The 14,210-nt window shown below is 44.7% G+C and overlaps 1 protein-coding gene across 1 annotated transcript in view; it reads left to right on the top strand.

Annotated features, from left to right (window-relative positions):
• Positions 1-14,210, top strand: part of LOC140482632 (adenylate cyclase type 8-like) — a 160,220-nt gene that overhangs the window by 120,951 nt on the left and 25,059 nt on the right. Inside the window, exons 14-17 of the mRNA XM_072580140.1 lie at positions 392-558; positions 9,202-9,283; positions 10,562-10,720; positions 13,751-13,897. Coding sequence (XP_072436241.1) covers positions 392-558; positions 9,202-9,283; positions 10,562-10,720; positions 13,751-13,897 — 555 coding nt within the window. The remainder of the gene's footprint in view (positions 1-391; positions 559-9,201; positions 9,284-10,561; positions 10,721-13,750; positions 13,898-14,210) is intronic.

Here is a 14,210-nt window from a genome sequence, read left to right as displayed (position 1 = left end):
CATTAACTCTGCTTTCTCTCACAGATGCTGCCAGACCTGCTGAGTTTTTCCAACAAGTTTTGTTTTGGTTTTCCCCCAGAACATTAGGGTGGGATTCTGAATTTCATCCAGTGACAATAACACTAAGCAACCATCTCCACCAGGAGTTCCAGGAGTTAGTGAAGGCTAGTCTAGTATGTGGGCAATGGTTAGATCTAGGAATTGCTGCAGCTTTAGTTAGTGAAGGATAATCTGCATCTGTACATGGTCACCACTATACTTAAAGATGCTTCTGTAAGCATGGTCCAACATTTCAAAGGGACAACACAAAACCTGGATAGAATAATGAAGCAAAAATGGGCTAAGAGAATATGTGAAGTTACTCTAATCCTGACATTGTATCTTTTTGTAGTATTTTGTCCTGTGCGGGGTGACATCATTGATCAGCTGTGCTGCGTTTCTTCATCTACATTCAATTATAAAGCTGGTGTCTGTCATCTTAATCATTGCCATCTACTCCTACATCACCCACATCAGTTTCAGATATTTGAATGTGCAGTTGCATGAAGAATTGCCCAGGTAATCTTGCATGGAACATCTGATGAGATATTGTTCACAAATCAGCCCTTTGATCCGTCTGAAACCTTTTTCCTATAGCAAATTCCAAAACTGCACTGTTCTCTAATTGTGGTCTCACTGAGGTTTTTATATAAACTCATCGTTACATTTCAGCCTTCATATTATATTCTCAGAAGGAGAATGTTATGCATTAGTACACAGCGGCAGATATTGGAAGAATGCATAATATTCTGGAGGCTGTTGGTTTGGAGGAGATTACAGAGAAACATTTCTGTCACAGCTCATTTTAACCTCTCTGTTCAATGAGAACAACTGTAGTTTCTATAGTCACCACAGAACTGAAATTCCTTACTCCTTAATGTGTGTACTGTCTATCTTCTTTTTAATCATTCCCTTAATGCACCTTATGTTACAATTACTGCTCACAAGGCATTTTCCCATCAGTATTTCTGTTAGCTTCTGTGGATTATTTCCCATTTTGAGATCAGGTAGAAGTTTTTCCCTCACTGAGTTTAATACACAGGTAACTATAGGTTGGTTAGCCTGACACTGGTCATTGGTAAGATTTGAGATTGTATTATTAAGGATAAGTTTGCAGACTACTCGGAAGTGCAGGGTAAAATAGGGCGGAGTCAGGATGGCTTCATCAAGGGGAAGTCATGCCTGACAAGTCCTGCCAGAAGTGGCCCTCAGTCCCAGGAATGAATAAAGCAGCTCACATTATTTATTTCATTACTTCGAATTCTTTGAGGAGGTACAAACAAGTTTGACAAAGGAGAACCAGTAGACATGATCTACTTGGATTTCCAGAAGGTCTTTGACAAAATGCTGCATAGGAGGCTGCTAAATAAGAGAAAAGGCCCGGAGTGTTAGGGTAAGGTACTGCCATGGCCAGAGGATTGGTTGACTGGCAGAAGGCAGAGAGTGAGAATGAAAAGTCTTTTTCAGGATAACAGCTGGTGACTGTTGGAGGTCTCTAGGTCAGTGAAGGGACCACAACTATTCACGTTATACATTAACGATCTAGACAAAGGAACTGAGAGCATTGCTGCTAAATTTGCAGATGACACAAAGATAGATGGAGGGACACAGGTAGTGTTGAGGAGGCAGGAAGGCTGCAGAAGGACTCAGATAGGCTAGGAGAGTTGGAAAAGAAATGGCAAATGGAATGCAATGCGGGAAAGTATGAGGTTATGCACTTTAGTCAGAAGAATGAGACATAGACAATATTCTAAATGGTGAAAGTCTTTGGAAATCTGAAGCACAAAATTACTTGGGAGTAATAGCTCAGGATTCTGTTAAGGTTAACATGCAGATTCAGTTGGTAGTTGGGATTCATGTCAAGAGGACTAGAGTACAAATGCGGAGATGTACAGCTGAGGCTGTATAAGGCTCTGGCTGGGCCTCATTTGAAATATTGTGAGCAGTTTTGGGCCCCTTATCTAAGGAAGGATGCGTTGGTGTTGAAGGAGATCTGGAGGACATTTACAGTAATAGTCCTGCAAGGTGAAGGGCTCATCATATGAGGAGTGGTTGAGAACTCTGGTCTGAGCTCAGTGATGTTTAGAGGGATGAGGAGGGATCTGTTTGAAACTTATAGAATGCTGAGAGACCTGGATAGAGTGGATATGGAAAAGATAGAGGAGAGATTGGGACCTGAGGGAACATCTTTGAGGAGAGAGTGAGGACTGCAGATGCTGGAGATCAGAGCTGAAAATGTGTTGCTGGAAAAGCACAGCAGGTCAGGCAGCATCCAAGAAGCAGGAGCAGGCAGCATCCTGAAGAAGGGCTCATGCCCGAAACGTCGATTCTCCTGCTCCTTAGATGCTGCCTGATCTGCTGTGCTTTTCCAGCAACACATTTTCAGACCTGAGGGAATAGCCTCAGAGTGAAGGGATGACCCTCTAGAACTGAGATGAGTAGCACTGCTGTCTCACAGTGCCATGGACTCTGGTTCAATTCCAGCCTCAGGTGACTGTCTGTGTGGCATTTGTACATTTTCCCCATGTCTGCAAGGGTTTCCTCCCACAGTCCAAAGGTGTTGAGGTTAGGTGGGTTAACCATGGGAAATATGAGATTACAGGGATAGGGAAGGAAGGGATGGGTCTGCCGGGTTGCTCTTCAAAGGATTGGTGTGGACATGATGGGCCGAATGGCCTGCTTCCACACTATTGGGATTCTATGAAATTTATGAATTTCCTCAGCCAAAGGGTTGTTCAGATGTGGAACCCATTGCTGCAGAGGGCTGTGAAACCTAATTGTTTGAGTGTATTTAAGACAGAGATAGATAGGTCTTTATTAGTAATGGGATCAAAGGTTATGGGGAGAAGGCAGGAGAATGGAGATGAGAATCAAATAAGCCATGATCGAATGGCAGAGCAGATGCTAATTCATCTCCTAAATCTTATCATGTTATGGTATTATAAATCGTCATGACTACAGAAATACTCACAATCATTGACAGAGAACACAGCCTACAATTACCTGTATAGATTCCTCCTGTTACTCCCAGTTTGTGATCTGATCTCATTCAAGATTCTGAAGTGGCTTAACAGGATTGACACTGAGACCTTGCTCCTACTGGTTGTGGAATCAAGAACACGTGGCTGATGGATGAGGACTGAGAAGCAGGAAAGTGTGTTAAGCCCAAGCTTAGACATGATCACATAAATAGTATAGAAAGCTCAAGGGGCTGTATATTTTCATGGGAGATGATGTCACTGGCAAGACCAGAATTTGTTGCTCTTCGATGATTGGCCTTGACCTGAGTGGCTTGCTTGGCCATTTCAAAGGAATCACATTGCTGTTTGTCTGAAGTCATGTGCTCGCTATAACTTGTGAGGACAGCAGATGCCCTTCTTAAAGAACATTAGTCGGCTTGTCTGTAGCTGTTCCTGTTTCGTATGTTTTGATGTTGTGCAATATTCTCTTCATAATGTGACCTATTATTTCAATCCATGTAAATCTCCTCCTGTTTTTGTTAACATCCTATGATAATATTTCTAATTAAACAGTTCCTCCATCATCCATTTCTCCTTTATTTCTAGTTATATTTTAGCTGATTTGTTTCTAAACTTCTGTACATTGATGCCGAAGATATTTAATATCTATTATTCTAAATATAAACTGGAATCAGATTCCAGATCACAGTATGTTTGCTGATTTTTAGTTGGATTTTGATGAAATGTATATGATATTTTTAAAATGCAGAAACAAACAAATGTCAGCCATCTTTTTTCTGAATTCATTCACAGCCTGTGGGCGTCACTGGCTGGGTCCAGCATTTATTGCCCGTCCCTAGTTGCCCCTTGAGAGGTCAGGGTGGTGCCTTCTTGAACCGCTGCAGTCCATGTGATGTAGGTAGATCCACAATGCCCGTAGGGAGGGAATTTCAGGACTTTGACCCAGTGACACTGAAGGAACAGTGATATATTTCCAAGATGGTGAGTGGGTTGGAGGGGAACTTGCAGGTGATGATGATCTTCTAGAAATGGTCATGGCTTTGCAAGGTTCTGTCTAAGGAGTCTTGGTGAATTTCTGCAGTGCATCTTGCAGATAGTACACACTGCTGTTACTGAACGTCAGTGATGGAGGATGTGCATGTTTGTGGATCTGGTGCCAATCAAGTAGCTACTTTGTTTTGAATGATGTCAAGCTTCTTTAGAGTTTTTGGAGTTAAACTCATCCAGGCAAGTGGGGAGAATTCCATCACACTCCAGACTTGTGCCTTTTAGATGGTGGACAGGTTTTGGAGAGTCAGGAGGTGAGTTACTCACTGCAGTTATTCCTAGCCTCTGACCTGCTCTTAAAGCTGCTGTATTACATATTATTGTAGGGGATATAATGATATTAATTTAATTGAATGTCGAGTGGAGATGGTTAGATTCTCTCTTGCTGGACATTTTCATTGACTGGCATTTTTAAAATGTGAATGTTACTTGCCCCTTGTCACCCTGAGCCTGGATATTGTCCAGCTCTTAACTATATTTGGGTATGAACTGCCTCACTGTCTGAAGAGTCACAAATTATGCTCAACATTGTGTAATCATCAGAAAATTCATCAAAGTAGAATACGAGCATAGACAGACAATTGGCTACCTAGTGGAAGAGAGTGAGGTAAAGAGGGCACTTTCAGGATGGCAAACTGTAACTAGTGGAGTGTCACAGGGATTAGTGCCAGGGTCACAATAATTTACAATATAATGTTATTGGCTTGGATGAAGCAAATGAATGTCCTGTTGTCAAATTTGCAGATGATACAAAAGTAAGTGGCAAGGTAATTGCTGAGAATAACAGAGTCTGGAGAGGGATACAGACTGGTTAAAAACTTGGCATATGCAAGGTAATGTAGAAAAGTGTGAAGTTATAGACTTTGTCAGGAAGAATAGAGGAGCTCAGTATTATTTAAATGGAGGAAGACTGCAGAAAGCTGCAGTGCAGAGGGATTGGAGAAACCTTGTGAAAAAACAAAAACAAGCTAGCATCAAATTCCATCAGGTAATATGGAAGGCAAATGGAATTAGCAAGTTTTGAGAAGATTTGTAGCTCAGGTTGAGGTTTTGGATGTAGGTTTGCTCACTGACCTGGAAGGTCCATTTTTAGATGTTTCGTCACCAGACTAGGTAACATCTTTGGTGAGCCTCCAGATGAATCACTGCTGGTGTTTCCTGCTTTCTATTTATATGTTTGAGTTTCCTTGAGTTGATGATGTCATTTCCTGCTCTTTTTCTCAGGGGGTGGTAAATGGGGTCCAAGTCAATGTGTTTGTTGATAGAGTTCTGGTTGGAATGCCATGCTTCTAGGAATTCTCATGTGTGTCTCTGTTTGGCTTGTCCTAGGATGGATGTGTTGTCCCAGTCAAAGTGGTGTCCTTTCTCATCTGTATGTAAGGATACTAGTGAGAGAGGGTCATGTCGTTTTGTATAGCTGATTTTTCTCTGCTCTTCATAGTTCCTCTGTGCTGCAGTGTGTGTTGGCTCATTGAAATAATGTTCTGATGTAGCTTCGTTTATGGATGTTAGGATGATTGCGTCTGTAGTTCAATATTTGGTCCGTATGTGCTGTTTTCCTGTAGACGCTGGTTTGAAGTTCCCCATTGGCTGTTCACTCTACTGTGACATCTAGGAATGGCAGTTTGTTGTTGTTTTCCTCCTCTTTAGTGAATTTTATGCCAGTAAGGCTATTATTGGTGGTCTTGAAGGTTTCCTCTCATTTGTTTCGTTTAGTGATGACAAAGGCGTCATCCACGTAGTGGACCCAGAGTTTGGGTTGGATGGTTGGCAGAGCTGATTGTTTGAGTCTCTGCATTACTGCCTCTGCTAAGAACCCTGATATTGGAGATCCCATGGGTGTTCCGTTGGTTTGTCTGTAGGTTTTGTTGTTGAAGGTGAAGTGGATGGTAAGGCATAGGTCCACTAGCTTGACGATACCGTCCTTGCTGATGAAGTTGGTGTTTGATGTATGTGGCTTTGGGTCTTCTAATAATGTAGTCAGTGTTTCCTTGGCCAGGTTGATGTTGATTGATATGAACAGGGCTATTACGTAAAAGGACGTAATTATTTCATCCTCTTCTATCTTGGTGTCTTTGATGGTCTTCAGGAATTCTTGGGTGGAGTAGATGGAGTGGCATGAATCTTCTACTCAGTGTTTTAGTCTTTGGTGTAGCTCCTTGGCCAATCTGTAAGTTGGTGTTCCAGGTAGCAAGACTATGGGTCTGAGGGGGGCTCCTAGTTTGTGAATTTTGGTCTGGGGGGGCGGGGGGGTGCTCCTGGTTTGTGAATTTTGGGTAATCCATAGAAGCGTGGTATGTTGGACACCACTTTGACTGGGACAACAGATCCATCCTTGGACAAGCCAAATAGAGACAAACACGAGAATTCCTAGTAGCATGGCATTCCAACCAGAACTCTATCAACAAACACATTGACTTGGACCCCATTTACCACCCCCTGAGAAAAAGAACAGGAAATGACATCACCACAGGAAATGACACCACCAACCCAAGGAAACCCAAACATATAAATAGAAGCAGGAAACACCAGCAGTGCTTTGTCCAGAGGCTCACTGAAGATGTTACCTAGAATGGTGACAAAACATCTGAAAATGAACCTTCTAGCTCAGCGAGCAAATGGAATGTTATTTCAAAGGAAATGGAGTATAAAAATAGGAAGTCTGGCTAAAACTATACAAGGCCCTTTAAACTACACCTAGAATACCTGGATAGTTTTGGTCCTTTTATTGATGGAAGCATTTATTGGCATTGAGTCAGTTCAGGGAAGATTCACTACACTGATCCTGGGTATGGAGGGACTCGTGTTATGGCAAGAGGTTGAGTAGGTTAGGCCTGTACCCATTGGAATATAGAAGAATGACAGGCCACCTTGTTGAAATGTACAATATTTGTATAGGAGAATCCAGGACCTAGGGGCATCATCTCAATGAAAGGGATCACTCATGGTATGCAGAGATGAGAGATTTTCTCTCTCAGAGGGGAGTCAATCTGTGGAATGCAGTACCACAGAGGACTGTCAGAGCTGGGTCATTAACTATAATCATGGCTGAGTTAGACAGATGTTTCATCAGTTGGGGAATAGAGGATTATGGGGAAAAAGGTAGGAAAATGAATTTGAGGATCATCAGATCAGTCATGATCTCGATCAGTGGCAGAGTGGACTCAGTGGGCCAAATGGTCTTATTCTGGTCTAATGGAACATTTCCTCTCTGCTGTATGATGTATGAAAGGTCATTGAGAAAGCAGCTGAATGGTTTGGTCTAAGACACTACTCTGGAACTGCTTCATAAATTTTCTTGTGCGCGATAACTGAACTCCAATAACTATTTCCATTCTACTAAGGAAGGAAACCTCTGTCCTTATCTTGTCTGAACAACACATGACTCCAGCCCCACAGGAATATGGTTGACTCTGAACTACCCTCTGGACAATTAGGGATGGGCAGTAAATGCTGGCCTGGCCAGTGACGCTGACACCCTGTGAATGAATAACAAAAAAGCATGGCTGCACCCAGCTAAGATTTTCTGTGATGTTCCTCCTGATACCCATTCAGTCCAGTTTCTCTTGGGCTCCTTGATGCCACACTCGGTCAACTACAGCCTTGATGTCAAGGACAGTCACTCTCACCTGCCCTCAATTCTAGCATTCAGTTCTTCTGTTCATGTTTGAATGAAAGCTGGAATGAGGTCAGGAGATAAATGGCAGTTGTGGAACCATACTGAGCATCAGTGAGCAGGTGCTGCTTGATAGCATCCATCATTACTTTACTGATGATCAAGATTAGATTGAAGGTACAGTAGTTGGCCTGGTTGAATTTGTCTTTTTTATATACAGGACATGTCTGGGCAATTTCCCACCTTCTTGAGTAGATGCTGACATTTAGCTAGACTGGAACAGCTGGCTAGGGTTGTGACAAATCTTGCAGTAAAATCTTCAGTAGAATGCTCAAATGTTGTCAGGGCCGATAGCCTTTGCAATATCCAATGCCTCCAACATTTTTATTGGTGTCACGTGAAGTGAATCAAATTGACTGAAGGCTGGTATTAGTTCCCAACTGGGGACCACTGGAGGAGCCTGAGATGGATCATCTCCTCGGCACTTGTGGCTGAAGATTGCTGCAAAAGCTTCAGCCTTATCTGTTGCCCTGATGTGCTGGGCTCTTCTATCACTGAGGATGGGGATATTAGTGGGGCCTCCTCCTACAGTGAACTGTTTAATAGACCACCCCGATTAATGACTGGATGTGTTGGTTATGGGATTGCTTGGCTCTGTCTATCACTTGTTGCTTATGCCGTTTGGTACGTAAGTAGTCCTGTTTGGTAACTTCATCAGGTTGACACCTCATTTTTAGTTCCTAGTGCTACTCCTAGTTTAACTTTCTGTACTTTCCATTGAACCATGACTGAGACACTCTTCTGGTGCAGTGGTAGCGTCCTTACCTCTGTGACAGGAGCCCTGTGTTCAAGTCCCACTTGCTCCTGAGGTGTGTCATAAAATCTCTGCACAGATTCATTAAAGAAAATGAATTGAATGAGGGTTGATTCCTCTGGCTTGATCGTAATGATGAGTGGGGGGTATGCCAGGCCATGAGATTACAGATTGTGCTGGAATTTAATTCTGCTGCTGTTGATGGCTCATAGTGCCTCATGGATGCCCGTCCAGAGTCAATGTTGAAGACTCCCAGGACAACTCCCTCCCAACTGTATCCCACTCTGCCCCCCCTCCCCTCTCTGTTGGGTCTGTCCTGCAGGTGGTACAGGACATATCCCAGGATGGTGATGGTGGGGTCTGGGATATTGTCTGTAAGGTCTGATTCTGTCAATATGACTGTGTCAGGCTGTTGATTGGCTCGTCTGTGAGACTGATCTCCCAGATGTTAGTGAAGAGGACTTTGGATGGTTGAGTTTGCCATAGTTGTTTCCATTGTCTGGGCTGATGCTAGTTCACCTGGCTGGTTTAATTCCTTTGAGTCACTTTTCTGATTTTTGATTACTGAGTCTTGCATACCAAATACGATCGGCCCCTCCAGGGCAACAATCACTTCCTGGGATTGAGCTGGAAAAACATGTAATATTTTTGCAGAAGAATCTAATGATGTCTTTATCTCTTCCTCTCATCCTCTGTGCTTTTAGATCTTATTCGGATTGGCAGCGGGGAATCACCTTTATGCTAATGCTCCTGTTTGTGGTGACGGTCTTTTACCAAGGACGACAGGTAACTTTGCTAAACTCCTAATTGCTCTCAACATTCAGTGGCAGTGTAGTGGAATGGCTGGGTTAGATTAGATTACTTAGTGTGGAAACAGGCCCTTCGGCCCAACAAGTCCACACCGCCCCGCCGAAGCGCAACCCACCCATACCCCTACATCTACACCTTACCTAACACTACAGGCAATTTAGCATGGCCAATTCACCTGACCTGCACATCTTTGGACTGTGGGAGGAAACCGGAGCACCCGGAGGAAACCCACGCAGACACGGGGAGAATGTGCAAACTCTACACAGAGAGTCGCCTGAGGCGGGAATTGAACCCGGGTCTCTGGCGCTGTGAGGCAGCAGTGCTAACCACTGTGCCACCGTGCCGCCCAGATACTTGGTGAAAGGTATGTCCTAACTGCCCATCCCAGGAAACCTACTACATGCAGTCCTTAGAAGCGCAGGCATCATGCAATGCTGCAGAAGTTCCAACTGATATCTGGATGCAATCCCATTGAATATATTTGATGTTGAGATGGACAGCCTTTTGAGCTCTGAGAAATCAAGGGACATAGGCGACCAGGTGGGCAAGTAGTTTTCCCCCTTGAAGGTCAGTCACAATCATTGGAACGGTGGAGCAAACTTGAGGGGCTGAATGGCCTACTCTCTTGCTCCTATTCTTTATGTTTAGATTAGATTAGATTAGATTACTTACAGTGTGGAAACAGGCCCTTCAGCCCAACAAGTCCACACCACCCCGCCGAAGCGCAACCCACCCATACCCCTACATCTACCCCTTACCTAACACTACGGGCAATTTAGCATGGCCAATTCACCTGATCTGCACATCTTTGGACTGTGGGAGGAAACCGGAGCACCCAGAGGAAACCCACGCAGACACGTGGAGAACGTGCAAACTCCACACAGTCAGTCGCCTGAGGCGGGAATTGAACCCAGGTCTCTGGCGCTGTGAGGCAGCAGTGCTAACCACTGTGCCACCGTGCCGCCCACATGTTGTTATGTCACAGTCATTCCTATGATGCTCTCTCACTTAAACATGAGGCACTTGCTCCATTTTATTGTCTAGAACAAGATTCATCACTCCTTCCTTCTTTGCTAGGCTTGGAAATATACTGATCAAGTAAGGTCTCTTATATAGTGTAGGAATTGCTGTTGCTCCTTATGCTGTTATTTTCACAGTCTGGATTAGGGTACCTGAGCCCCCCCCCCCCCCCCCCCCCAAGGAACTTACTACCTTCCAATTACATGAAACTCTTTCTGTTCTGTGGCCTATCAGATTGAAGCAACTGCACGTCTGGACTTCCTTTGGAGACTACTAGCCAGACAGGAAATGGAAGAAATGGCAGTGCTGCGGAAACATAATGAGGATCTATTGAATAACATGCTGCCCAGTCACATCGCACGACATTTCCTTAACAAGGATCCAGATGATGAAGTACGATAATAGCTCCAAGTGTAAATTCAACAGCAAGTATCAGTCAAAACCTTTCATCCCTGAGACACACGTGCTGTACTAATTCCTCATTAAACTGTCACACACTCAGTTTTGTGACCAAACGCTGTCCCTCAGCAAAAACTCCTAGGGTAGGGACAGCACGAGGTTAGATACAGAATAAAACTCCTTCGACACTGTACCCCATCGAACACTCCCAGGGCAGGAGCACAGGGTTAGATATTGAATAAATCCTTTAAAAACATTGTCAGGTTTGATCCAACATCCAATCTTTCTCCATTGAGCTGTGAATATTTCATTGTTAAGTTTATGTCTAAGTTTCTTTTGATCAACAGAATTGTATTTTCTTCAGCCATCTTTTCAGTCTGCACTTTACAGAACCTTCTGGCTCTCTGCTTCAAATCATGGTCTTCATGTTTTCTCTAGTGACCAGAGTTAGTTCCGAAATGGTTATCCATTTTTGTGGGAGAAATAGAAAGGCAGTGTATTATTGAAATGGAGAGAAACCTCAGAGTGCTTTAGACCAGAGAGATCAGGATGGCTTTGGGCATGAAATCACAGAAAACTAGTACAACAGGTAATAAAAAAGGCAGTTGGAGTTATGTCATTCATTGTGAAAGGAAGAGAATATAAAAGTTGGGAAGTGTTCCTGCAATTGTACAAGGCATTAGTGAGACAGCACCTGGAGTATTCCTGACAATGTTCTTCCCTTGACCTGAGAAGGATGTAATTGCATTGGCAGCAGTTCACAGAAGGGTCATGAGATAGATCCTAGAAGTGAACATTGTGCTCCATGAAGAGAGATTGAGCACAGTTTAGGCATACCTGTCTCAAGTTTAGAACAATAAGAGGAGATTTAATTGAGATGTAAAGGATGCCAAAGGAGATTGACAGAGTAGACATAGCCTCATGTGGGGTAATCTCAAAGGAGAGGTTAGGGGGAGATAAGCAGGGGTCGAGAATGTGGTGCAGGTCAGGCAGCATCCGAGAAGCAGGAGAATTGACAATTTGGGCATAAGCCCTTCATCAGGAATGAGGCTTGTGGCGGGGGGGGGGGGGGGGGGGTTGGAGCTGAGAGATAAATGAGAGGGTGGGTGAGATTGGGGGAAGGGAGCTGAGAATGCAATGGATAGATGAAGGTGAGGGAGAAGAGGATAGGTCAGGGGGGGCATGGGGCGGATAGATGGGAAAGGTTTCAGACAGGTCAGGAGGGCAGAGCCAAGTTGAAGGTTTGGGACTGGGATAATGTGGGGGAGGGGAAATGAGGATGCTGTGGAAATCCACATTTATCCCGTGTCATTGCAGGGTCCCAAGGCAGTCCCCCCACATTATCCCAGTCCCAAACCTCCAACTCGGCACTACCCTCTGGTCCTGTCCATCACTCCTCCCTCTGACCTATCACCTTCTCCCTTACCTTCATCTACCTATCACATTCTCAGCTATCTTCCTCCACCCCCCACCCCCAACCCCACCGCTTCCCATTTATCTCTCAGCACCCCTGGTCCACAAGCCACATTCCTGATGAAGGGCTTATACCCAAAACATTGATTCTCCTGCTCCTCAGATGCTGCCTGACCTGCTGTGCTTTTCCAGCACCACACTCGCAACTCTGATCTCCAACATCTGCAGTCCTCACTTTCTCCCAGTAGACAAGCAGGAGCTTGGAGGATCACAGCAAGGCAGGCAGTATCAGGAGGGAGGGGGAACACAGCAAGGCAGGCAGCATCAGGAGGGGGGGGGGAACACAGCAAGGCAGGCAGCATCAGGAGGGGGGGGGGAACACAGCAAGGCAGGCAGCATCAGGGGGGGGGGGGGGGGAACACAGCAAGGCAGGCAGCATCAGGGGGGAGAGGGAACACAGCAAGGCAGGCAGTATCAGGAGGGAGGGGGGACACAGCAAGGCAGGCAGCATCAGGAGGGAGGGGGAACACAGCAAGGCAGGCAGCATCAGGAGGGAGGGGGAACACAGCAAGGCAGGCAGTATCAGGAGGGAGAGGAACACAGCAAGGCAGGCAGTATCAGGAGGGAGAGGGAACACAGCAAAGCAGGCAGCATCAGGAGGGAGGGCGAACACAGCAAGGCAGGCAGCACCAGGAGGGAGGGGGAACACAGCAAGGCAGGCAGTATCAGGAGGGAGGGGGGACACAGCAAGGCAGGCAGTATCAGGAGGGAGAGGGAACACAGCAAAGCAGGCAGCATCAAGAGGGAGAGGAACACAGCAAGGCAGGCAGCATCAGGAGGGAGAGGGACACAGTAAGGACCCCTAGCTTACAACTCCACACATGGTCACACACCCCTTTGTGTACTCCACACCCTTTGGTTTCCTTTATTTCCCCTGTATTCCCACATGTCCCTTTACACCATAATGTCCATCAAATTCCCCTGTAAGTGAAACTCCTCAAACCCTCCAGCAGCCCTCACCAATCTATGCTCTCTCCATACTCCCCATGGCCCCTGAATACCAGTTGGATCATCTGCTACACCCACTCACCAAATGGACAGAACTCCCGAGTCTCTCAATAACAACAGCAGGTTTTTGAAATGCCCAGGAAAAGAATTAAAATAAACAATTTTAAATTAAAAATTCACGTATTCCTTGTAAAAAAATCTCACAACTGTTGATGAAAACTCACAGCATGAGTTACCTGCATGTCTGACCACCCTTCGCACTTTACAACTGTCAGGCAGCAAAATCTAGGCCGAGGTCTTCAGTTTTCCCAGCACTTAGTTGGAAGAAATTTCTGCTTATCAATATTTAAGACTTTTTATCTCCCCAGTAATCTGTTTTATAATAAGACTAACCCTGCTGTTCGTAAATACTACTGCCTCGCTGCTTGGATATTGACCTCTGTCTGAGTTTATACTAGCTTTGTTATGTGTAAATATGATCTGCCATTTTAGGTTAATGCTAACTCTACACTGTATTAATAATATGGCTATTCTGATGAGATTGACCATTTCTTTAATCATTGCAAATTCGATGTGATTTCTTTGCTGTTTCGTTATTTCCAGGATCTCTATTCGGAATCACATGACAGTGTCGGCGTTCTGTTTGCCTCCATCCCAGAATTTGCTGCGTTTTACTCACAGGCCGAGGGAAACCAACAGGGAATTGAATGCTTGCAGCTGCTTAATGAGATCATTGCTGACTTTGATGATGTAAGTATTCTAATTTTGAATTTGGAATCTAGTATAGACAAGGTCTTTCCCCTCGTTAGGGGAATCCAGAACTAGAGGGCATTTGTTTAGAGTGAGATGGGAAAGATTTAAAAGGGACCTAAGGGGCAACGATTTCATGTGGACAGTAGTGGGTGTATGGAATGAGCTGCCAGAGGAAGTGACAGAGTCTGGTACAATTACAGCATTTAAAAGGCGTCTGGATGGGTATATGAATAGGAAGGGTTCAGAGGGATATGGGCTGTGCTGGCAAATGGGACTGGATTAAATTAGGATATCTAATCAGCATGAACAA

This window comes from Chiloscyllium punctatum, chromosome 11 (genome assembly GCF_047496795.1).
Source record: "Chiloscyllium punctatum isolate Juve2018m chromosome 11, sChiPun1.3, whole genome shotgun sequence".
NCBI lineage: Eukaryota > Metazoa > Chordata > Chondrichthyes > Orectolobiformes > Hemiscylliidae > Chiloscyllium > Chiloscyllium punctatum.
The sequence above is the reverse complement of the archived record's forward strand: the minus strand, read 5'-3'. Positions and strand labels throughout refer to the sequence as shown.